The sequence below is a fragment of the Neomonachus schauinslandi genome, chromosome 7, assembly GCF_002201575.2.
Source record: "Neomonachus schauinslandi chromosome 7, ASM220157v2, whole genome shotgun sequence".
NCBI classification, from domain to species: Eukaryota; Metazoa; Chordata; class Mammalia; order Carnivora; family Phocidae; genus Neomonachus; species Neomonachus schauinslandi.
This window is the reverse complement of record NC_058409.1, coordinates 55,354,764-55,380,656: the sequence shown is the minus strand read 5'-3', so window position 1 is coordinate 55,380,656 and position 25,893 is coordinate 55,354,764. Positions and strand designations below refer to the sequence as shown.

Here is a 25,893-nt window from a genome sequence, read left to right as displayed (position 1 = left end):
ACCACAATGCTTTGAAACTAGAGCTCAATCACAAGACAAAAGTCAGAAAGAACTCAAATACATGGAGGCTAAAGAGCATCCTACTAAAGAACGAATGGGTCAACCAGGAAATTAAAGAAGAATTAAAAAAATACATGGAAACCAATGAAAATGAAAACACAACTATTCAAAATCTTTGGGATGCAGCAAAGGCAGTCCTAAGAGGAAAGTATATAGCAATACAAGCCTTTCTCAAGAAGCAAGAAAGGTCTCAAGTATACAACCTAACCCTACACCTAAAGGAGCTGGAGAAAGAACAGCAAATAAAGCCTAAACCCAGCAGGAGAAGAGAAATAATCAAGATCAGAGCAGAAATCAATGAAATAGAAACTAAAAGAACAGTAGAACAGATCAATGAAACTAGGAGCTGGTTCTTTGAAAGAATTAACAAGATTGATAAACCCCTGGCCAGACTTATCAAAAAGAGAAGAGAAATGACCCACATCAACAAAATCATGAATGAAAGAGGAGAGATCACAACCAACACCAAAGAAATACAAACAATTATAAGAACATATTATGAGCAACTTTATGCCAGCAAATTAAATAACCTGGAAGAAATGGATGCATTTCTAGAGACGTACCAACTACCAAAACTGAACCAGGATGAAATAGAAAACCTGAACAGACCTATAACCACTAAGGAAATTGAAGCAGTCATCAAAAATCTCCCAAAAAACAAAAGCCCAGGGCCAGATGGCTTCCCAGGGGAATTCTACCAAACATTTCAAGAAGAATTAATACCTATTCTTCTGAAACTGTTCCAAAAAATAGAAATGGAAGGAAAACTTCCCAACTCATTTTATGAGGCCAGCATTACCTTGATCCCAAAACCAGACAAAGACCCCATCAAAAAGGAGAATTACAGACCAATATCCCTGATGAACATGGATGCAAAAATTCTCACCAAAATACTAGCCAATAGGATCCAACAGTACATTAAAAGGATTATTCACCATGACCAAGTGGGATTTATCCCTGGGCTGCAAGGTTGGTTCAACATCCGCAAATCAATCAATGTGATACAATACATTAACAAAAGAAAGAACAAGAATCATATGATCCTCTCAATAGATGCAGAAAAAGCATTTGACAAAGTACAGCATCCTTTTTTGATCAAAACTCTTCAGAGTATAGGCATAGAGGGTACATACCTCAATATCATAAAAGCCATCTATGAAAAACCTACAGCGAATATCATTCTCAATGGGGAAAAACTGAGAGCTTTCCCCCTAAGGTCAGGAACGCGGCAGGGATGTCCACTATCACCACTGCTATTCAACATAGTATTGGAAGTCCTAGCCACAGCAATCAGACAACAAAAAGAAATCAAAGGCATCCAAATTGGCAAGGAAGAAGTCAAACTCTCACTCTTTGCAGATGATATGATACTTTATGTGGAAAACCCAAAAGACTCCACCCCAAAACTGCTAGAACTCATACAGGAATTCAGTAAAGTGGCAGGATATAAAATCAATGCACAGAAGTCAGTGGCATTCCTATACACCAACAACAAGACAGAAGAAAGAGAAATTAAGGAGTCGATCCCATTTACAATTGCACCCAAAACCATAAGATACCTAGGAATAAATCTAACCAAAGAGACAAAGGATCTGTACTCAGAAAACTATAAAATACTCATGAAAGAAATTGAGGAAGACACAAAGAAATGGAAAAACATTCCATGCTCATGGATTGGAAGAACAAATATTGTGAAGATGTCAATGCTACCTAGAGCAATCTACACATTCAATGCAATCCCCATCAAAATACCATCCACTTTTTTCAAAGAAATGGAACAAATAATCCTAAAATTTGTATGGAACCAGAAAAGACCCCGCATAGCCAGAGGAATGTTGAAAAAGAAAAGCAAAGCCAGCGGCATCACAATTCCGGACTTCCAGCTCTATTACAAAGCTGTCATCATCAAGACAGCATGGTACTGGCACAAAAACAGACACATAGATCAATGGAACAGAATAGAGAGCCCAGAAATGGACCCTCAACTCTATGGTCAACTCATCTTTGACAAAGCAGGAAAGAATGTCCAATGGAAAAAAGACAGTCTCTTCAACAAATGGTGTTGGGAAAATTGGATAGCCACATGCAGAAGAATGAAACTGGACCATTTCCTTACACCACACACAAAAATAGACTCCAAATGGTTGAAAGACCTCAATGTGAGACAGGAGTCCATCAAAATCCTAAAGGAGAACACAGGCAGCAACCTCTTTGACCTCAGCCGAAGCAACTTCTTCCTAGAAACATCGCCAAAGGCAAGGGAGGCAAGGGCAAAAATGAACTATTGGGACTTCATCAAGATAAAAAGCTTTTGCAAAGCAAAGGAAACAGTCAACAAAACCAAAAGACAACCAACAGAATGGGAGAAGATATTTGCAAATGACATATCAGATAAAGGGCTAGTATCCAAAATCTATAAAGAACTCATCAAACTCAACACCCAAAGAACAAAGAATCCAATCAAGAAATGGGCAGAAGACATGAAAAGACATTTTTCCAAAGAAGACATCCAAATGGCCAACAGACACATGAAAAAGTGCTCAACATCGCTCGGCATCAGGGAAATCCAAATCAAAACCTCAATGAGATACCACCTCACACCTGTCAGAATGGCTAAAATTAACAAGTCAGGAAATGACAGATGTTGGCGGGGATGCGGAGAAAGGGGAACCCTCCTACACTGTTGGTGGGAATGCAAGCTGGTGCAGCCACTCTGGAAAACTGTATGGAGGTTCCTCAAAAAGTTGAAAATAGAGCTACCATATGATCCAGCAATTGCACTACTGGGTATTTACCCCAAAGATACAAAAGTAGGGATCCGAAGGGGTACGTGCACCCCGATGTTTATAGCAGCAATGTCCACAATAGCCAAACTGTGGAAAGAGCCAAGATGTCCATCAACAGATGAATGGATAAAGAAGATCTGGTATATATATACAATGGAATATTATGCAGCCATCAAAAGGAACGAGATCTTGCCATTTGCAACGACGTGGATGGAACTGGAGGGTATTATGTTGAGTGAAATAAGTCAATCAGAGAAAGACAAGTATCATATGATCTCACTGATAGGAGGAATTCTTAATCTCAGGAAACAAACTGAGGGTTGCTGGAGTGGGGGGTGGGGTGGGAAGGATGGGGTGACTGGGTGATAGACACTGGGGAGGGTATGTGCTCTGGTAAGCGCTGTGAATTTTGCAAGACTGTTGAATCTCAGATCTGTACCTCTGAAACAAATAACGCAATATATGTTAAGAAAAAAAAAAAAAAAGAAGAAGAAGAAGGTGGGGGGAGGGGAAGAATGAAGCGGGGGAAATCGGAGGGGTAGACGAACCATGAGAGACGATGGGCTCTGAAAAACAAACTGAGGGTTCTAGAGGGGAGGGGGGGTGGGAGGATGGGTTAGCCTGGTGGTGGGTATTGAGGAGGGCACGTTCTGCATGGAGCACTGGGTGTTATGCACAAACAATGAATCATGGAACACTTCATCTAAAACTAATGATGTAATGTATGGGGATTAACATAAGAATAAAAAAAAAATTAAAAAATAAAAAAAAATAAAAAAAATAAATAAATAAAATAAAAATAAAAACAGAGAAAGGGGGACCTATAGATTAAAAGATACTTAAGAAACACATCAACCAACGAGTGGATCTTATTCCAAATATGATTCAAACAACAATTTTAAAAAAGACATTTATCAGACAAGTAGGGAAATTTGAACATTATCTTGGTATCTGATGATATTAAGGAATTATTTTAATTTTTAGGTATGCTAATAGCACTATTGTTATTTTTTAAACAGTCCTAATGTCTTAAGGTTACATTGCTGAAATACTTACAGCTAAAATAATATGATATTTTAGATTTGTTTTAAAATAATCCCAGAGTAGGGGGGAGAGTGGGTGGTGTAGATGAAAGAAAAGACTTAATTTTATAACTGTTGAAGCTGGGTAATATGTACATGAAGTTCCATTATACTATTCTCTCTATTTTTGTATGCATTTGAACTTCTCCAGAATAAAAAATGTTAAATGACAAGCCTTCAAACATTGGTTTGTATATTGTTATCAACAGTAGACAACACTTAACTGAGAGTGAGGTTGAAAGCTAGCAGTGATGTTTATATATACATGTGTAAATTATACCAACAATTCTATGAGGCGGTGACTTTTATTATCCTCCTTACACAAGAGAAGAAATTGAAAATGAGAGACGTTAAGTCACAGAACAAAGTAAATGGCATACATGAGATTATGACCTAGTTCTTTCTGTCCTCAGATGCCAAGTGTCCGGTGGGAAAAAGAGAAACCATTGTACATATATTAAGGAGAGAGGAATCAATGTAAAGAATGTTTACAAGGTGTTGGAAGGTATAAAAGAGCCAAAAGAAGATGGAGGAGACCTGGAGAAACAGAAGGTGAGAGGATAACATCCAGAGGTCAGAAACCCTGGGCTGGAACCCATCAGCCCTCCCTCCCCGTCATGATGCTGGCACCATCCCTGTTCCAGTTCTCCCACGGATACTTCGCAAGAGCCACTGCTAAGATATCTGCCTTTCTCCCACTCCCAATGTCCTACCTGGACTTCCTGCCTCCAGAATCGAGGAGGAGACCAGTTGGCAACAGGATCTGGAAGATGCAGTTTGTAGATTTCTAGCCCCACATAATACAAAGGAGAATATGGACAAGCAAGTATGGAGCTGAGAACCAAGAGACAACCAACTACCGTGCTATACTCCCTGTCAAGTTACAAGGTCAAATCGTAATTGCTCAATTTAGAACTCTTATGTGAAGTTTTACTTTCTTCCTCCTTTCCTCTGCTATATATAATTCTGTATTCCTCCACACAGTAGCTACTATGTGGCCAGTAAGCACTTGGAATGTGCTAGTCTATACTGAGATGCCCTGTAAGTGTAAAATACATTCCAGATTTCAAAGACCTAGTTACACACAGAGGTACACACACATTCGTGGGAACTGAGAAGGTTTACAGGGACGGTACATCTGTTATACTTACACCAATCTTTTTGACAGCGCATTATTCCCACCTTAGGAGAAGTTACGCAGCTTCTCCAAGGTCACAAAGCTTGTGTAAGGCGAGCTAGAACTCAAGCCTGGGCCAGTGAATATCTTCCCATCACACCAGGTTGTCTTTTTGTGGCCACAAAAACTACATGAAAGGAGCTGCAGTGGGGCCTTGTACAGTGGATCCTCTCAAAAGCTCCATGATATGAGAGGCTTGGTATGACTAGGAACGGCTAGGCAGGCACTAAGCCGGGCCTTCGCCTCCACACGCTTAGCAAGTCCTCATCTACAAGAATGTTTTCAGAATAAGGGCATAACTTCATCAACTTAGCTGAAACTATGTCTTCGAGGAAAGTGCCTTACTAATTTGAATTCGCTCCCTCCAGTCATTAATGGGCAATTTGGACACCCAAATTGTATAATCACTGCAATGAATTAACACACATCAAATAAATGTGTGATCCATAGTGATTCATAATGATTCTAAGCAAGCAAGCAAAGAAACAAGTTAAAAAAAAAAAAATTCCTTATCACCTTAGGAGAATGCTAGAGTATCAACTCATTATTTTGAAAACTGGAAATAAGAGGAAAAACTGAGGCATTTAACCTGCCTTCCCTACATAAACTGTATCCCAGGGAAACCAATTAGTTGGTGAGGTGAAGTAAATTTTCCTTCTTAGAGACATTGCAGCTAATAAGAAGAAATGATACAATGAGAATATCACCATTTTATACACCCCCTGATGATGAATGAATGTAAGCAATGGTCATCACAGCAAAAACAAAAAACAAAACAAAACAAAAAAACCATGTGTTTCCTGCTGTGAAAACACAGTATCATTGAAAAAGCATTCTTGCCCCACCCCCACCCCCAAAACTGAGCATAATTTGATCAAACCTGTAAATCTACCTGCGAGTTTCTAACAAACACAGAAGGCACAAAAACACATTCGACCCACTCCAGGAATGCAAGAAGTAAAATGCAGACGGGGGAATAGCCACAGGACAAACAATGGAGGGTCCTCAACAAGCTAAGTGCAAGTATAAAGACAGAGGTATGGGGAACCTGTGGCTTAAGAGAGACTTAAAGGATCTATCAATCAGTCGTAATGAGTGAATTTTATTTGGATACCCATAAACTGTAAAAACTAATAAAGCAATTAGAAAAATCAAATGATATTAAGTAGTTGCTATAGACTGTTTCTGTCCCTGCCAAATTTATGTGTTGAAATCCAAACCCAGTGTGATGGTATTCAGAGATAGTGCACAAGTCTTGAGGGTGGAGCCCTCGTGAACGGGATTAGCGCCCTTACAAAAGAGATCCCAGAGAGTGCCCTCCCCACTCCGCCATGTGAGGACACGGTAAGAAGATGTCTACTGATGAACCAGGAAGCAGCTGCTCACCAGACACGGAATCTGCTGGCGCCATGATCTTGGCCTTCACACCCCCCAGAACCATGAGATGTAAACTTCTGTCGTCCAGAACCGTCCAGTCTATGGCATTTTTGTTGTTGTTGTTGTTGTTATGGCGCCCTGAACTAAGACAGTTGTCGTTCAATTTTTTGGTGTATAATGGTTTTGTGTTTGTTTGCTTATTTTTAAGAATTCTTTTTTTTTTTTAAGATTTTATTTATTTACTTGACAGAGAGAGGCACAGCGAGAGAGGGAACACAGCAGGGGGAGTGGGAGAGGGAGAAGCAGGCTTCCCGCGGAGCAAGGAGCCCGATGCGGGGCTCGATCCCAGGGCCCTGGGATCATGACCTGAGCCGAAGGCAGACGCTTAACGGATGAGCCACCAGGCGCCCCTGTTTTTAAGAATTCTTAAGAGTTAAAAGATATAGACAGAAGTATTTGTAGATAAAACAGAAACAAGCACCTAAAATATACCCCTGTTAGTGCCTTTGGAGATGAACTAGCCCACATGAAAAGAGGACAGCGTCACAGCACAGCTCTGAGTCCCTGGGAGTGAGATCCTGGTCCCTGCACCCCAGCTCTCTCCCTCACCTCCTCAAAACGCCAACCATCAGGCAGAAGCACCACTCCCTGAGGTGAACACCGCAGGTTCTCCCTCTTCTGCTTCATCGCCCTCTAATTAAACCCGCTTCTCCCAAAGGACACGTGTAGAAAAGAAACACTAGTTCTAATTCAATTTTACGTTTCTCTCACAACACTGTAAATATATTCCAGCTACATAATGGTCTAAATACTTTTTTTGGGTTAACCTAGAAACCTAAATGCCATGTATAACATTGCTTCTATATGAAAATCCTTTCCCTGATACCAACTAGACGCCTTACAAAGTGTTTTTGTCACATAATCTGCATATAAAAGCGAGGGTTGTCTTTTTTTTTTTTTTTTTAATTCAAAGTTCTCACCTTTGACACACAGAAAAGGCTCTGGCCTTTTGCCCCATCTCCTTCCCCCTTCCTGAAAATCTCCACAAAGGTGAGGGAAGAATGTGTCTGCAACATTCCACCCTGTCAATACCCTCAGGGAGGTCAGAAGAATGGAGCACAACCCCTTCCCTCCACCAGCTCCTCCCAAAGGGATGAAGACTCCCTCATCTGTCAGTCAGTCCTGAAGTCTCGCTGTAGTCTCATGGTCCTAGGGGGCCAGATCACTGCAGAGAGAGGTGGGGGCTTTGGAAAGCTCACCCAGGGTAACCCTTGACTCAGTAAACAGACAGAGAAGCCGACCACAGGGACATAAAGGCCGGGTGGGGGGAGGGGGTGTCCAATGTGTAAGGGGTCCCAGAACTGGCTTTGCAAACTCAGCCTTATAGATTTGGGAGGAAGAGGGCAGGAAGCTTCAGGCCAAGCCATCTGCCTCAGTCTCCTCTCCCAGCACTACTTCCCAGAGCACGTACGTGGTGGACTCCCTGGAAGGCAACATTAACCAGTGCTTGGCGGTCGCTGACAAAGCTGATCCTTTGCTCTGTTCTACCTGTATTTGGCCATCATTGTTTTGGGAATCACTCTCTCGAGGGAACTCTGGAAAGGAGATATTGTAGCCCAAGTTTGTATTCGATTGTGGGGAAAAGAAAACGTTTCAGTTCGAGCTATGGCTCGGATCAAAACGCTGCTGAAGCATCAACAGATGGAGCAGCTTTTGCGTTCCTCACAACCGGTTTCTAGGCCAAGACTGTCAATCAGTTTCATAAGCTGAAAATGAAGATGAATCTCCAATGCCCCGAAACTACTTGATAAGTGTGGTTTGGGCCAGTGGGTCATTACTGGCCTCCATAAACTAGTATTTTCCTCTCCATTTGGCCATTGCTCTTGCTTGAAGCTCCCTCAGCAGGAACCCTTGAGTGGACAAAAGCCCCAACTAGTCTGAACTCATCACCTTCCAAGTCTAGAGCTTTCATGTTATTTGGGGACCTGACGTCAGAAAACAGCACTTTTCTTTTTATCCATGTCACCCTGCATGATAGGTTGCTAAAAAGTCTCTCATGTGTCTTCCTGTAGAAATTTCCAACACTCAGGGTCTTCTCTGTTTTGTGACTCACACAGGCAACGCCATCCCTAGCCAATCCTTACACCTTCCTCTCTGAGAGAAAACGGGCCTTACATTTACAATATATCATTTTTTCCAACAGTATACTACATCTGACACCACTGAAATGCAGCAGTATAAAAACCAACAGCGCTTATGCAAAATGGCTTTAAGCCCAGTTGTAGATGAATGCTTTAGGTTATAGATTTATGCCAAAGAATTCCGCACAGAACCACCTCAAGATAACACCAAGGCCCTGATCTTTAAAGGCCAAAGATTTGTGCAGGTGCAACGCTCATGGAACACTCAACAAACCCCAGCTTCCACCTTCAACTGGCAAGATTCTACCATGCCATCGCCTTCGGAAATTCAGCGGATGCAGACTGAACCCATGTCTATGGCAGCAGTTTCCAAAGCTTCCAGATACCACATCTATATTTAAATCCAGTTAGTCACCTACATTGGCCAAATCAATCTACTTGTAAGTGGAATACATTTTCCAATAAGACACAAATATGTGTCTCAAAAACGTCAAAATCAAAATACCAAAATCTCATTTTAATTACCAAAACAGAAATTATAGCAACTGCAGGATTATTAGGAGCTAATATCTGTACAATACTTACAAATGCCAAGTACTGTTAAAAACAATGACAACTGTGCTGCCAAACTTCTCCAATTCTGTATGCATTTTGCACTCTCCACTCATCTCAAAACAACATACCAGTTCAAGCCAACAGAAGGGGTGACAATGAATGCATAAGAGGAGAAACCTCACCCACAAGGCCCCCCGACCGTTCCCCCTCACCATCACCTGTCTATCACCACTCTGCTCTCAGTAACACCCCAGTTCCAGTAGCACCCACACTTGGGTCTTCAGGCTGGTGTGAGAGGCACTAAAAGCTGAGTAGCTGGATTTGGAGTTGGATTCAGACAATCTTGTATTCAAATTTCAGCCCTCACCTTGAGCAATTTATCCCACCTCTTGGAGCCTCCTCTTCCTCATTTGTGAAATGGTAATGACAATTTGTAGCTCATAGTGTTTCTATGTAGATTGGGTGAAACAGTGTATGTGAAGGGGTCCACAAATGGCAAGGACTTAAATAATACCTGATATTATTATATCCATTCTATATACCTCGTTGCAAAATGTACAAACCATACACGAAAATTTGAATCATCTTGGAAATAAGAGGCAACCATGAAATATTCTTTCATTGATGGATTACCCAAAAGTAAAAGAGACTCTTGATTTTTATTATAGCAATCACAAGCTTCTCAACTACTTGTCTGTGAGCTGTCCCTAAGGGGGCAGAAAGGAAGAGATGAAAGAAGATAATGGTAAAGAGTAAGGCATCGTAATCCTAAGTAAAAGCTGGCTTTTAGGGTGCCTGGGTGGCTCAGTCAGTTAAGTGTCTGCCTTTGCCTCAGGTCATGATCCCAGGGTCCTGGGATCAAGCCCCGCATCGGGCTCCCTGCTCGTCGGGAAGCCTGCTTCTCCCTCTCCCTGCCACTTCCCCTGCTTGTGCTCGCGCTCTCTCTCTCAAATAAATAAATAAAATCTTAAAAAAAAAAAAAAGCTGGCTTTTATCCACCAGTGGGAAAAAAGAGAAAATGGAGATGAAGCTATCAAGAGCCAAATCTAAACTAATCTATATTGCAACTTGTTAAAAAGGTGGTATTTTCTATCAAAACATAATAACTACCCAGACTTCCACTGTGTTAAAGGTAACAGCTATTTCTAAATATGAACTCCTGAGCACATTTAAACATTTTTAAGAGTGTATTAAATATATGTATTCTTTAGTAAACATATCAGCTTGTAAACACATAGTAAAACTTGTTGATCAACTTTCTGAGGCTGTGGAGAAAAGTTACAGAGAGGAGGAAAGTACAAACCGAGAAAACTGTAATTAACTGGCTAAGCTGCGTTCCCACTTGGGGAACTTTGAACTTGAGAAAGAGTACTTTCTCCCCCCACGGCCCCCTCCTGGGCTTTGAGATCACAGGGATGGGGGCAGTGGGCAAGAGGCAGTGGAAATGATAGAAACATGTCTTACAGACCAAATGTGTGTGTCCTCCAAAATTCCATTGCAGCCCTAATCCTGATGGTATTTAGAGGTGGGACTTTGGGGAGGTAATTAGATTTTTTTTTTTTTTTAAGATTTTATTTATTGATTTGAGACAGAGAGAGTGTAAGGGGTGGGGAAGGGCAGAGAGAGAGGGAGAAGCAGACTTCCCATTGAGCAGGGAGACCGATGCGGGGCTCGATCTCAGGACCCCGAGATCATGACCTGAGCCAAAGGCAGACGCTTAACCGACTGAGCCGCCCAGGCGGCTCCTTGATGTAATTAGATTTAAATGAGGTCATGAGGGTGGGGTTCTCATGATGGGATTAGTGTCCTGTGAGAGGAGGAAGGAACACCAGAGCTTGCTTGCTCTCTGCCACATGAGGACAAAACAAGAAGGTGGCCATCTGCAAGCCAGGAAGAAAGCTCTCCCAAGGCACGGAATCTGCCAGCACCTTGATCTTGACTTCCCAGCCTCCAGAACAGTGTGAAATAAATGTCCGTTGTGTACGCCACACTGTTGATGGTATTTTGTTATAGCAGCCCAAGCTGACTAAGAAAGTGCCTCAGCAGAGTCAGGGTGGAGAGTGAACTGAAGAGGAGCATAGGTTTTCAGCAAAAACTTAAAGGTCTCCAAACAAGGTAATTGAATATATTTTAATATTATTAATCATTAAATAGGAAACATAAATAATACATTAAGTGGCCATTTAAAAATGCCATTATTTCAGAAAATCATCAAAATTGCCCATCTCAATTTGAGCTTACCAGGGTACCTCCAATAATGTCCAACATCTTTTTGACACTTATTTCAGGGAGCCTTCTGGGGTATGGTCAGGATACTCTCTCTATCCTGCTCTGGAAAGCCTCAATCAATGGGCTCCTTTGCCCTCTGTTTTCCAGGTGTGTTTGGACAAAAATGGTACTGGCTGGAGATCAATGGAGGGGAAAACAATAGCATGGAGGTTATTTATTCCTTGGCTCTCCATGCCAGGCCCAGGCCTCCAATGACTGCAGTCCTCCTTAAGACCCCAGTTTCTGGGGGCTTCCCTGACCAACAGGTTTGGTTTCTCAAATTCCCATAACCATTCCCTACTGTTACCTCTTCAAGGTGGTAACTGTAGCCTCTTCTTTGAGTTTTAGGGGGCTTCCGCATCATTTCTTGATTTCCTTTCATCTGGCCATCTGTAATAGTCTCTTCAGTAGAATAATTTCAGTTGAACCCTTGTGCATATGCTATCTGTTTCCTGCCCAGATACCATCTGACCAGGTGCGAGGAAGACGTGAGGAGTTAGTCTTTCCTCACCTAGGTGCAGGGTTTAATTACAGCCCTCTGACTGGTCACTGGGATCCCCTGTGGGACCCAAGCTCTTTACACTGAGCAGAGAACCTCAAACAGAAAAGAAAGTAAACACCTTCTGTTCCCCAGTCAGAGGTCTCAACCTAACTTGACAGCGGTCACATTTGCTGAGCCCCTGAATTCCAGATTTGACTTGCCCACCTAGCCCTGAAATGCTCACCTGCTCCTCCAGACTCTGGACTCTACCTTCCCGCCTGGTTCCAAAGGGCTCACTGCCTCCTTGCTATTCTGATTCTTGGCCTTAAGCCCTCACCAGCCTGGTACCGTAGGTTTTGTTCTGCCCTGACCAGCATGTCCCGTCCTGCTTTAGCCCAAGTCCTGCCTGGTGGTCACCACGGGGGGAGTTTCTATAGAGAAGTATCATCTCTGAAAGTCAGCATCTTACACTACGTTATCTTTCTGGTTTGAGGGCTTAGCGAGCAAAATCAAAAGGGAGAATTACCTGATATTTCTTAAAAATTAGTTTAATTACTGAGGAAAGCAGTGAAAATTAGAAAGATTTTCTCACTGACTATAATTAATACATTGGAAGAAAGAGAGGGACTAAATTGTGATGAAATGAGCTATGGTAGAAAATAAATCTGAGTTTTACTAAATCAACTTGCAAGACTCAATTGGGCTTACTAAACTTTATGTTCCATTTTAAAATGAAAAATACGGTGAAAAGGACTAGCAAGAACTCCAAAAGCTAAGAACTGAATATGAGCCTGTATCATGTCACATCGACCCATTTTAAGCTCCTCCTTGCCTTGCAATTTCCCATGATGCAGGACAGGGCCCCAGCAGGGCAGAGGCATGGGAGGGGCTGCGATGGCAGAGCAAGCTATCAGGACTTGCAAACCCAGTGGATCCTGAGGGGAAGTCAGACCTCAAGAACCCAGAGTGGTCTGGCTACCCGGTGCACACTCTCCCCACTTAGAGACTTTCCAGCTAACCTTGGAGGCTCGGAGTTTGACTTCACAAATGGAGATGGCAGGCTGCCCCTACAGAAGTAAATGACGATGAAGGCAGGGCTGCGACTAGTACCCCCAAATACATGCAATACTACCCATTCTGCTAGAGGTAGCCCCAACCTAATTCATTTGGTCAACAGTCAATTCAGTTCTTTTAAAAGCAACACCAGCGTATCCTAGAAGCTTGTTAAAAATCCAAATCCTCAGGCCCCACCCAAGGCCTACTAAATCAGAAACTCTGGGAGTGGGGCCAAGCAATCCACATTTTAAAAAGGCTTTCAGGTAATTCTGATGTACACTAGAGAATACTGACTTAGAGAACAGACAAAAATGACTTTTTTCACAATAGTTCTACCCCTCCCCCAAATAAATTACTACCAAAATTATTATTTATTATCATTAATTATTTACCAGAAGGTTGGAAAAATATTTATTTTCCCTTTATATACAATCAATTTGGGATTATCCTCACTGATTCAGAAAGCCATGGAATGGATAACATAGACATCATTAATCAGTGACTTAGGCACACCCTCTTACAAAAGATTCACCATCCTCATTAGGCTTTGCTTGCCAAACTTCATGGATAGTCACTGAATCCCTAGCACCTACAACAGAGTCGGGCACAAATACTGGCTGAATGAATAAACGAGTGCAATGAATGGAGGAGAAAGAGGGAGCTGCTGATGCTGCCTATCAACACAGAATCATTTGGAAACTAGTGATGTCCTGTGCCTGACCCACAAAATAGTTACCCACCCAGAGATGGCTGCAAGTTGACTATATTATCAATACTCGTCTCTACAGCTGGCTGCCTAGTCCTGGCTGCCTCCCAGCTGCAACAGCTGGTACGAGAAAAGAAGACTTGTAAGAACCCCCCCACACACCCCCAATCTTCCCGGAGAGAGGTTCAACCATCCCCCCTGAGGATTTCTGAACAGGAATTATACAACTGGCACATTATGATGAGTGAGCATTCTGCAGGAGTCTCCTGTTGGAGTACTATTTTTAAAAAGGCAAACAAGAGGGAGACAAATTACAAGGAAGTTGCATTTTTATAGCAATCGGGAGAAAAAGCTAACTTCTTACCAGAAATGGAAACCCATATGATATCACTGTACTGCCTATGAATTATTAATGTTTATAATTTTTTTATAAATTAGTATTCAGGAAGGTTCCTGTTGACGTCATGTTTGACATCATAATGCTTCATCATTCTAAAAGCTTAATGAGATGAATTATTGCTAGAAAAAAGGAGAGAGAGATCAAACACACATTTTTGCACCCTGGGGAATACCAGAGACCAAGTAGATAATGAGAATATGGTTTATAGTTGATGTACAAAAAGGAAATTAAAAAAAAAAAACTATTATGACCCACCACCACTGTAAACAGGACCAAATGGCAAGGACTTTATTTTTTTCCCCTGAGCATTTTGGAAAAGGGGGATGGAGGGGGGGCAGGCATGACTAGGAACTATCTCAAACTGTTAAGGCAGAAGAATTCTCATTCTAAAAAGAAATGCAAGCAAAGTTTTTATAAAATTGCCTCATCCTCAAAAGAGTATGGAACATGTGAAGATTGAAAAAGATAACAATGAATCACAAGTCCTAAAAGGGTACTATTAAATATATTAAGGCAATTCTGTGATAATAATTCTGTATGACTTGTATAAATAATAACTCTGGTCTCAAATGTAATTTCAAATATATAGTTTCCGAGATCTACACATGCAAATTAGTGTTGAATCACTGAACCAGCAGTTTCATTCCCAACATTCTTAGTAAAAGGTTGGAATGAATTAAGCTCTTATTTGAAAGTCCTGTTGATAAAGCAATGTGAGTTAAAGTCTTATTTAGGTCAAGCCTTTAACACTTCAGCCAAGTAGCAATGATATTTCTACAAGTTTATACTAGCTGCTAATAATTGGGACTCGTTTTTCCTCCATTTGCTAAGTAGTCTCTTGAGGGAAGTATTAAAACATGGAGAATGAATTCATTCATTATTCCTTCTTTCAATACACAAACATGGAATATCTAGAGTTGCCAGGTATTAAATTAGGTCTTGCTACTCTAAAAGGCAGAAATATACAATTTCTCTTACACACTCAAAAAAAAAAATTATCACAGAGTTCATAAGTTGTCACCATTCTGAACTACTTCAAGATCTTCAAATTGCCTTTTCAACAAGAAAGCAAAAGGTTATTTTTTAAAATAACACCCCTAATTATTCCACCAAATATATCATTTTAATCCCCTAAAATTGCTCCTAATGCTTTTTTCTTTCTTCCTTCCTTCCTTTTGTGTGTGTGTGTGTGTGTGTGTGTGTGTGTGTGTGTGAGAACCAGTGTGGGGGAAAAAAAGCTTGACAAAAGAAAAATACAGTGTTTGGCACATGCCTCTATAACACATGTTCAACTGGTAAGTTGTACTGTCACGAATCCAGGGCTCCGGTCTTTGGATATTTTATCATCACACAGTTAAGATTCAAAAGCTAGAAGAGAAAGCTTATACCTGGTACATAGTAGGTGCTTAGTAAATGGTCTTTCTTATTATCATGATTATTATATTATCGTGTTATATGACTATTACCAGAGAAACACTACAACTATAAATAAACTCAGGTAAGCTTCATGTAACAAAATCCAATAAAGGCTAGGTGCCTATTCACCCTCGGCCAACTGTTGAACAAGTTTTCAAGTACTAAACATACAATTTTCTTTGCCACATAATCAATGCAAAGGTTCCTGGTAATCTATTGACCATGTAAAAGCTGTGATTCTAAATAACATTCAGAGTCATAGGGATGTATTTTTTTCCCATGGGATGTGCCACTGTCATTCTGTTTCCTATAACGATAAAAGGCCCAGTGGCCAGACTTACACAATGAAAACCCTCTTGAATTTAACAGTATTTTGAGAACATACAGGAGGGCACTATTAACACAATCGTTTTTCTTTTGCCATTAAGATATTGCTAGTGACTGCTTTAATAATTTAAACACTTTTTTTTCCACTTCCTCAAAATTCCACTCTCCCGTGAGATGAGAGGTATGTTCAGAATCTTCATCCTCAGACAGCTGCACTGCACTGGAAACCACGGCCCCTCACTGTAGCTCAGCTGACCCCCCAAATTCACAGCCAGGTGCCCTCAATTATGCCCAGGATGCGGTGAACCCAAAGAAGTGACAAACAACAGGTTCCACTCTGGTCCTCTTCCTCTATTCCCTTCCTACATCTGTCCACACGACACAAACACCCTCATTCATTCACAAATCCCCACCACATCGGTGCCCGTGGCTAAGACTCCGTGCAGCCTGGCTGGCTTTCCCAGGTAAAAAGCTGAATCCTTGCCCCGGGTCTGCACCGGGTCTCACCTAGGAGGCAGGCCAGTTCGAGCCGGGGGCTGAGATTTCGTGCAGCCAGCCACGGCAGGCTCTCCGTGAAACCCAGCCCACCTCCCGAGTTAACGGAACCACAGCCTGCCTTCCCTCAGTGAGAAACGGGGCCAGCCCACCGGCCTCCCACTGCGCTCCCTTCTCCACCGGCCCCCCAGAAGCAGCTCCCAGGACCCCTCAAGGGGTCTCTTCTGCTCACGCTTCCCGGGCCCTCACCGCTCCCACACATGAAAAGTAAACTCCTCCTTAGTGACAACCTCCCAAACCAACCGCGTCATGGCCACTCAACTCCGCCGGAGCCCCCTACTCATGCTAGCCCCGCCCGGACGGGGCGGGCAGCCCCCCACCAGCCTGAGCCGGTTTACCTTGACGCTGGTGTAGCTGGTCTGGGTCTCGGCCTCCGCGCTGCTGCAGCAGTGGCGCCTCCGGCCCCTGCAGGTGGTCGCGGCGGGGGCTGCGGAGCCCGCGCTGCCGCTGCTGCTGCTGCCGCCGCTGCCCAGCTCGGCGCGGGCCCTGCGGACGCGAGTGGTGCCCGGGGGTCCCGACGCGCGGCTCGGGGGAATAACGTCGGCGGCGTCGGTCTGGACGAAGAGGCCGTGCAGGGGGGCCGCGGGGCCCTGCGACACGCTGGTGGTCTGGCGGGGCGAGTTGGACTCGTCCGAGTCCCGGCAGTAGATCACGCCGCTCTGCGAGACGTGGATGCTGGGGGCGCAGCCCATCCCTCAGCCGGGCTCCCCCGCGCGCCCGCCCGCGCCCCCGACCGCCCGGACCCGGGGCACCCGCGGCCACCTGCAGTGAGGGGGCGGGCGCCTCGGCGGCGGCGGAGGCACCCGGACTGCGCGCCCCCCCGCCACCCACCCCCACCCCCCCGGCCTGCCTGGCCGCCGCTCCGTCGGGCTCGCCGCGGCAGCCCCCGCCGAGCCTCCGGGGGCTGCTCGCGTCACCCCAACTTTCCCTTCTGGGCCATCTTCCTCCCCGAGAGGGAGAGCGCGCACACACAGCGCCCCGCGCGCACCGGCGGCCGCCACCCTCCCTGCCGCGGCGCCCCAAACACGCTCCCCGCGCCTCCGCCTTCCCCTCCTCCCTCGGCTCGGCCCGCGCCGCCGCCCAGCTCGACCTGGCCGGGCTCCCGCGCCCGCGGCCCCTGGGCCAGGGCGCCCGCCCGCCTGCACCTTCTTTCCCCACTTTCGGTCCGCGCGCGTCCCCCTCCCGCCCTCGCTCCCGCCCTCCTTCCTCCCCGGGAGCCCCCGCTCCGCGGCCGCGGCCGCTCGCGCCCCACTGCGCCCCTCCCGGCCCCGCCCGGCGCTCCCCGAGCTCTCCCCGGCTGGGCGAGTGTACCCGCCGCTCGGCTCGGCCCACGGGGCCCGGGCGCGCTGCAGCTGGCACCACGCCTCCGCGCCCGCCCTCCTCCGCCGCGGTCCGAGGCCTCGTCCCTTCTGCACACGCTGCCCCTCGCCGCACGCACCCCGGGCCGGCCCTGAGGGCTGGGGAGCCCTGGGGAGCCCTGCAATATGCCTCTCGCCCTTCACGAACACATTTTACCACAGCCTGAGCAAAAACACCAGGACGCCCCTCCCCAACAGCCCAAGCCCACCCAACTGACTAGCTCTCCCCTTGGCACACTCAGGGAGTTAGGGAGAGACCTCATGCTTCCGTAGTCTGCCCATCACTTCCCCCACGTACTCTGAGGGCTGAGTCTTCACAAGTCCATTCCATGTCTAACCTCAACGTTTGGAGGTTCATGCCAAGGGATGGGACACCCTGCAGAGGAAGGAACCTTTAAACACACAAATTCCCCTAAGATCCATGCAAGGAACGGAGGAAGCTGTCCTGTGGTTCTAGGCTTTCCCCTCCAGAGATTTCACCTCTTGCTTGGATGTCACCTAATTTTCACCCTGGCTTCACCCCCATCCAGCCTCCTGCTGTCAAGGCCTCTTCCTCATACTCTGGGCTGGGCATTCAAAACTGCCTTCCCTTACTTGTCCGAGTGAGGCATACATGGGCCACGCTTCACTTAAGGAGAGTAAGACTACCTTTAGAAGCAAGGCTGCCATTCAGTCTCCCCATGATATGGAATGTGGATTCGAGATGCGAGACACCACTGCCATTTATTCATTGGCTCTTTTAGTGATTCTTGCCTGCTGCCACAGTGGCAGAGGGGACAAGTGGGGTGGTCTAAGAAAGGACTCCATCTAGAGTTGTTTACAGGGGCAAGGGCAAGAACACAGAGTCCTAATGCCAAGGACAAAGAAGTACTCAATTTGAAATAATTTCTTTGCTTCTTCCCTTCCTTTCTCTCTCCATACTATCAACTTTTAGAGTGGCTGAAGACTTCAAATGACAGCTCCTAACCCTTATAGAAAAGCAAGATGTCACCCCATATCCCAAATGCAAATACAGAGAGGAAAAAGAACTAGTCTAACCTAATTCTGTCTTTGTTTCTCTGCTTCTCAGTTTAGTACTCCAACCTTCCAACTTTTGTCTTTTTTTTTTTTTTTTTTTTTTGATGGCATGAAGAAGTCTGTCTTTGGTTATTGCAGAAAAAGACTATGCTGTATTTCTAATGGACAGGCAAATTGCTCATAAAATTTCTGTGCAGGTTGGGTTCTCCAAGAAGCAGATTCCAGGATGGTGTTTAGCAGGCGAAAAAGGTTTATTAGGAAGCTTTCTTGAAATCTACAACTGGAAGGGAAGGAGGGAGGATGGGGGGAAGGAGATTGAGCTAGGGTATGGTCTTAATGAAAGCCTCAGCCATCCCTGCAAGGAGCGGGGGCGGGGGCGGGGGGGGGCGGCGGATATCTGTAGTTGGGATGAGGATTCAAAGTTGTCCTGAGGTGAGGCTGGGAGGATGGGCCTTTATACTCACGCAAGATGACTTGTAGGTCACCTCAGCAACTGTGGGCAAGGTGGCTCTCTTCAGCTGAGCCAATCCCCTTATGAGACGGACAGCTGAACTGAGCGCTTCCTGCTGGTAGCTCTCCCCCAGCTGGAGTGGTATTTCTTTCCCCAGCATCATGGCTTCCTCCACAGGTCCCTCCAGGCTCCCTGGGTCCATGCTTCCTTGGCCCTATCCATGCCATAAGAGCACTACATTAAATGGTCAAGACAGAGAGATAATCATTCATTCGAAAAAGGCCCAAGTCTCACGGCTGCCATCTGCTCTGCTTCCAAGGGACTGTTCAGAATCTGAGCAAATACCATCAGAGTTAAATTCCAAAACTGCTACTCTCCATACCAACCCCAGATTCATGTTAGACCAGGAGCTAAATCATTCCTAACGCTTATCTATGATTCTCTCATATATGCCCATTTCAGTCATCCTTTAAGGGGCTATCGGGGGCAGCTTTTTGTGAAACTTAGAGCCATGTTAATTCTTATGCTACAGTGTCCACTTCAGAGTTTCCTCTAGGAATGTGGTCACTATGAGGAAACCACTCAGAAGAGAAAAGGGCCAGTCACTGGCTGAGGCTTTTGAAGACAAGAAGATAAAACAAATTACAAGCAGTCTTCTGGTGGAGAACGCTGGAGGCCGAATCATGAAGGGACAAATCACTCAGAAACCAATTTAGCTTGATCTTTCTACATTTAAAGAAAAAAAAAGAAGAAGAAGAAGAAGAAGAAGATTAAGCCTTGAGAGAGTAGATAACATCAAGGTAGCTATTAAACAGTACCGAGCAGCTTTAGCGTATTAATTGAACACTTTGTACTGGGACCAGTGCCTTTCCCTGAATGCAACTCTTCTGAGAAGATGGAATGCACTAGGTATACGTTTTTCCTCCCATCCCCAGAGCAGCAAGAGTTCCAATATCTTCCTTAGACACAGCTCCCCCTGCCAATTCTGACTTAGAAAAAGGAAAAAAAATAATAATGCATCCCTATCATCTCCACCAAGTGTTCTCAGTGGGAATGTGTAATCTGCCCTGTTGTGGGCACTGTTCTGGTCACTGAAACATGTGCAAGTATGCAAGTGAAGGAGAAATGGTTGACCTGAAATCATTCCCTAGCTTCGCTCTGAGGCCTGAGTTCTTGCTTGTATACGTGATTTCTGGACTGATTGCCATGCCACAATTTCAATGCATTCCAAGACAATAGCAAAGCCTACAAGCTCAGACACTGCAGATAACGTTTAGGCTTACGTTACATAATAGGGCCAGAGAAACCAACAAAAAAAAAATTAAATTAGGTGGGAAAAAAATTTAGTTACAGTCAATGTCCAAGAAACGAATCAAAAGAAAGCAAACGAAGTCAGAAATTTCTTCAAAAACTAAACCTCAAATATGTCCAAGGTCAGCTGAATGGCCTGTATGTTTTATACTGATGTCAAATAAGAGCTTATTTCAGAAGTATGACCCAGAGGCACCGCAAGTTCGTGAATAGTTAAGGTCTTTTCCCATTCTAAAATGGTGTGACACTTCCAGAAATCCTCTAAAGCAGAAAATGTGATTAATACATTCTAAATGATTCTTAACCAAAAAGGTTAAAACAATAGCAGCTTTCTGATTGATCTTTAGACAACCAAACATTTAATCAACCAATCAACCTTACAGAGCTTCTGGATTCAAACTACATTCTTAATGGTGGAGCTTATTGGAAATCTAACCACCTGATCAGTGAAATGAGAGTGTGTGTTAAGTAGCGTGGTACAGTGGAAGGTTCACTGAACTCAGAGGAGGGCGAATCCAAAATGTACGGCTGCCTCTTAGAGCTCTATAACCTCGGGCAAGTCACTTAACCTCGGGGCCCCAATTTCCTAGATAATCTCCAAAATCTCTAAATCACCAACATTTGGGGATGCTATGAAATTTCTACTTCCTTTTACTAAACTACTTTTAATTTAGAATAGTGGAATCCTTGAACAGAAAGAGTGGTGTCAAACCTGACTGCACATCAGAATCATCCTAAAGAATTTGTCAGAAGTAACAACAGTTCCCTGGTCCCATCCCAGAGACTTGGATTCAAGTCCTTGGGTCAAGGACAGGTCCAGCATTTGCCAGCAAAGAAAGCAAGTCCAATGTACCCTTTCCACAGACTCCTTTGGGAATTAGAGTAGAAATCACAGTCCTTATAAAGAACCTCCAAACCCCTACCTGATACGGCCCCTGCCTGGCCTTTCTCAGCCCTCTTCCCTCTTGCCCTCGCTCTCTCTGTGTCAGCTGCACTGGCCTCCTTGCTGCTTCTCCAGGAGACCTAATATTATTAGCCAGGAGCTCTTCCCTCTGACTGTTACTCTGTTCCATCAAATATCACATGGCTTACTTCCTCACTTCCCTTAAGTCTCTGCTCAAATGCCACCTACACAATAACTCCTGTTTAAAATCACAACCCACTTCCCTCCATTGTCTCTCCATCACTCCTGATTCCCCTCAGCCTGCTCTATTTTTCTTTCTTCGTGGCACTTATCACCTTCCGGCTTATTATATAATTAGCTCATTTATTATTATGCTGATTGTCTATCTTCTCCCACTAGAACATAGGCCCTACTAGAGCAGGAAGTTTTTGTTTCTTATGCACTAAAGGATCCCAAATTCCTAGAACAGTGCCTAGCACACAGTAGGTGCTCAAATATTTGTTGAATAAATGAGTGAATTTTTTCTATTTCTTCCTCTTTTGCCTTTCTCTTAACTGTTATGACTCAAAATTGGGTATTTTTTTTCTTTTAATTTAGAATTTGATGTTCTATGCTCTTAGTTTTTAAAGTCAGTTTGATTTGATAATCCTCCATTTGGTAATATACATCAGAAAAAGCCAATGGAATAAAATAATAATTTATACAAAATGTTTGTAACAGTCTTTGCAATAATGAAATTGGAGATAATACAAACATCAAAGACTTACTAACGTATTAGAATACCACTACTTAAAAGTACATAATGAAATAATGTTAGGTGGGGCACCTGGGTGGCTCAGTCTGTTAAGCGTCTGCCTTCGGCTCAGGTCATGACCCCAGGGTCCTGGGATTGAGCCCCGCATCGGGCTCCCTGCTGGGCGGGGAGTCTGCTTCTCCCTCTCACTCTGTCTGCCGCTCCCCCTGCTTGTGCTCACTCTCTATCTCTCTGTCAAATAAATAAAATAAAATCTTAAAAAAAAAAGAATGTTAGTTTAAAAATATATGGTATATGGAGATTGATTACAACTATGGAAGATGTGTATCCACCTGTCGAGGTTCCTAAGTGGATGTAAAGCGACACAGATGAGAAACAAGAGCTTAACAGATCTCGTTTTCTGAAAAACTGAATACAAAAACAATGTAAATGAATAAGCATTATGTTTCCTAATATCTCCTCAAAACAATTTAGCTCAATATTTTCTTTTAGGAACTTCCACTGAGTTTTTGTCCTTCAGACAGAAGATGGAAGATGGAAAAAAATAAAGAATCAGAGATAGATGGAAACAAAGACAGAAATTAAATGCATACACATTTACAAAGGAAATACTGAGCCCAACACACAGTATAGAGGCAGAAAGAAAGTGAAAGATTAAGAGAGACACAGGGAGCCACTGTTGTGGTGAAATATTCCTACCAAGTGGGTGTACAGATATAGGTCCTTTAAGAATAAAAATTTAAAAAAAAGAAAAAGACGTTATACATTTATCTATAGGTGCATCACTTCTTGGATCTTTTGCCATGGACCAAATGAAATTTAGGAGAAGGTTTGGCTGGCCCATAGGGCAGTTTTCCCATGCCGGTTGTAAAAGATGCAAACAGAGAAGATGTAGGAAGAGATTCAGCTAACATCTGACTTCCTGAGGTCAACATCATCAAAATGGAATCCACTGTGCACTGGGCCCTGAATCCATGTAATACAGAAGTGATCTGTTCTTCCCATTAACAAGGATACCCTGGAGAGGGACTCCAGAATATCCTCACCACTCACCTTCAGAATTCTCCTGCACCCAAATAGGCTATGAGAGGTAAAACACTCACTTCCAAAAAGCTTGTAAATACATTTCACAAGAGTATCAGACATTAAAAATATGTACAAATAAAACACTCAGTATAGCCCTACTCCAAAGGAGTCTATAGAGCGATCATGTACACGGGACTTATAAGAAATGACAGAGCATAATCCATGAGCGTTAAGGTATGAGAAAAAAATGAGTGATACTGTCCATTCTCTTTGGTAGTTACGAAGGCTGGGGAAGGCTTGCTGGAGAAGGGCTGTGACAGAGAGACCTCCACCAGGAGGAGACTTTTCAAGTGAGGGAAATAGCATGAGCAAAAGCATCGAGGCAGAGCTAACTTTGGTGGATCCAGAAGACAGTTAGCAGACGAGCTAACTAGACAGTGGCTCCTGAGGTGGGGATGGTAAAAGTAGAAGGGGAAGAAAGAGACAAAAGATGGAAAATCCTGATACTCCCATATGTAGGTTCTACCATCTGTAAGGAAACTCCCAATGTGAAAATCTGTATTTACAAAACAAATCCATTGCCATACACAATAAATTTGTGTTTGTCAAGTGATTAAGTGTTGGCTTTTTAAAAACAGTACACTGCATGGCTTCATAAATCCTCATATAGCACTTTAAGTTTGGGCGTATTCAAAATCAGGGTACAAATTATTAATTCACTAATTCATTAATTCAATCTGACTTAAGATATACAATATATAAAGCAAAGCACATTTATTTCTACATTAGTGTACAATTTCCTGAATGCCTCATGGGTAAGAAAAAATGGTCAGGTTTCTAAGCAGGTCCTCCTCTGCCCACATGCCCTTTGCTAGGCATACCATCTGCTCCAAAAAATTTCATTCCATGAGGTGAGGCCAAAGTCATCCATTCACTCAGCAAATATTTACTGAGCGGCTACCATGTATCAGACCGTAACTGGGCACTTGAGAAACAAGACAGAAACAGTCTCTTACATCTAGGAGTTTAGAAGGTTACAGAAGGTTGGAATGACAAATAGTGGTGAAGGTTATACAGAGATCTAAAATTCATTGCTGCGAGAGAGACTGGGGGAGGGGTACGGATCTTTTCTCAGAGGGGATCACACGTAAATTAATATTCTCAGAAAACCTTATCAAAGGAGTGTCATTCTTTTTCATCCATCCATCCACCCATTCTCAGTGAGAACACTGCTTGAGTACCCACCCCTGTACCAGGCACTAGGAGGGACACACAGTAAGAGCCTCAGTACTCGCTCTCAGTTCCATCAGGAACACAGACATACACACAGAGAAGTGTGTTCACACTTGCTTTGAAAAAATAATCCAAGCCCAGAGAGAAAGATCACTGTGGGTGGAAGTGATGGTGAGGAGATGGAGTATGGCACTTGGAAGAAAGGGCAGGATTTGAATAAGTGGAAAAGAGAACGTTCCAGAAAGGATGTGAGCAAAGACCTGGAAGTGGGAGCAAACACACACCAAACGCTCACAGAACAATAAAGCAGATTATTCAAAAGGTGTGTGGTGTGGGGGAAGAGAACAGCACTATTTTGGCTATGACCAGGGAATCAAACACCAGATCAAGGAGTTTGGTAAAATCCTAGTTATTGGGGATCACTGACGTTTTTCAGTAAGACTGTACATTAAAAGTGCTATTTCACTTGAGTGAGCCTGATTGCACATTCAAGAACTGGTGAATGGAGTCAGGAATGGGGGTTAGCAAGGAGCTATACTGAGCCAGGGATGACATAATAAGGAATGGTAGGAACTGAATCGTGCCCCCCACTCCCACCACCAATTTGTATGTAGGGGCCCTCACCTACAATGTAACTATATTTGGAGACAGGGCCTTTAAAAAGGTAATTAAGGTTAATGAGTTCATAAGGGTGAGACCCTAATCCAGTAGAACTGGTGTCCTTACAGGAAGAGGAAGAGACACCAGAGCTCACTCGCTCAGGCGCTTGCGAGCGCACGCACACGCGTGCTCTCTCTCTCTAAACACACACATCCAGAAAAGGCCATGTGAGGACACAGTGAAAAGGCACCGTCTGCTCCAGAACTGTGAGAAAATATATTTCTGTTGTTTAAACCACCCAGTCCATGGTACTTTGTTACGGTAGCCTGAGCAGACTAATACCAAGACATTGAGTTGATGGAATTTGTAAGAATGGAAAAGAAGGGCAATTCCAGAGACCTTACCGAGAACAAATCCTTGGGATGAGGTGCCGACTCAATGAGGGGCCAGGGAGCCAGTGATATCAAAACCAATTCCAAAATTTCCAGCTTGGATATCAATGTTCATATGAGAATGGGGAGAACTCACAGGAAAAATAAGTCTTGTTTATAAAAGGGATTCTTTACCAGGATTTGCACTCTCTGAGGCCCAGAATCTTGAGTCTAGAAACCAGAAAGTATCCACCCAATACCACCACTGACATTTCACCATCACCAGAACACAGAGAATGTGAGGGACGTGAGGCCTAGGTCCTCTTCTGTGGTCACTGCTGGATCTCTAGTGCTCAGATCCAGAGACAACACGTGTTCAATACCTGTTCAATGAATCATGGACTTTTATGAAGATGACAGATTTGTCCACCTCTAGGTCCTCCACACTAACAAGTGCATGCCCCCCCTCCTTCCCAGTGTG

The 25,893-nt window shown here is 43.9% G+C and overlaps 1 protein-coding gene across 10 annotated transcripts in view; it reads right to left on the bottom strand.

Moving 5' to 3' along the window:
* Nucleotides 1–17,079, bottom strand: part of PDE8B (phosphodiesterase 8B) — a 218,585-nt gene extending 201,506 nt beyond the window's left edge. For 9 of the 10 annotated variants that reach the window (XM_021699974.1, XM_021699992.1, XM_044916702.1 and 6 more), the window contains exon 1: nt 16,726–17,079. In XM_021699974.1, coding sequence (XP_021555649.1) covers nt 16,726–17,079 — 354 coding nt within the window. Of the gene's footprint in view, nt 1–5,079; nt 5,086–16,725 lie in introns of all 10 variants that reach the window. The other variant, XM_021699983.1, reaches the window with a different exon arrangement.
* Between the last annotated feature and the right edge of the window lie 8,814 nt (nt 17,080–25,893).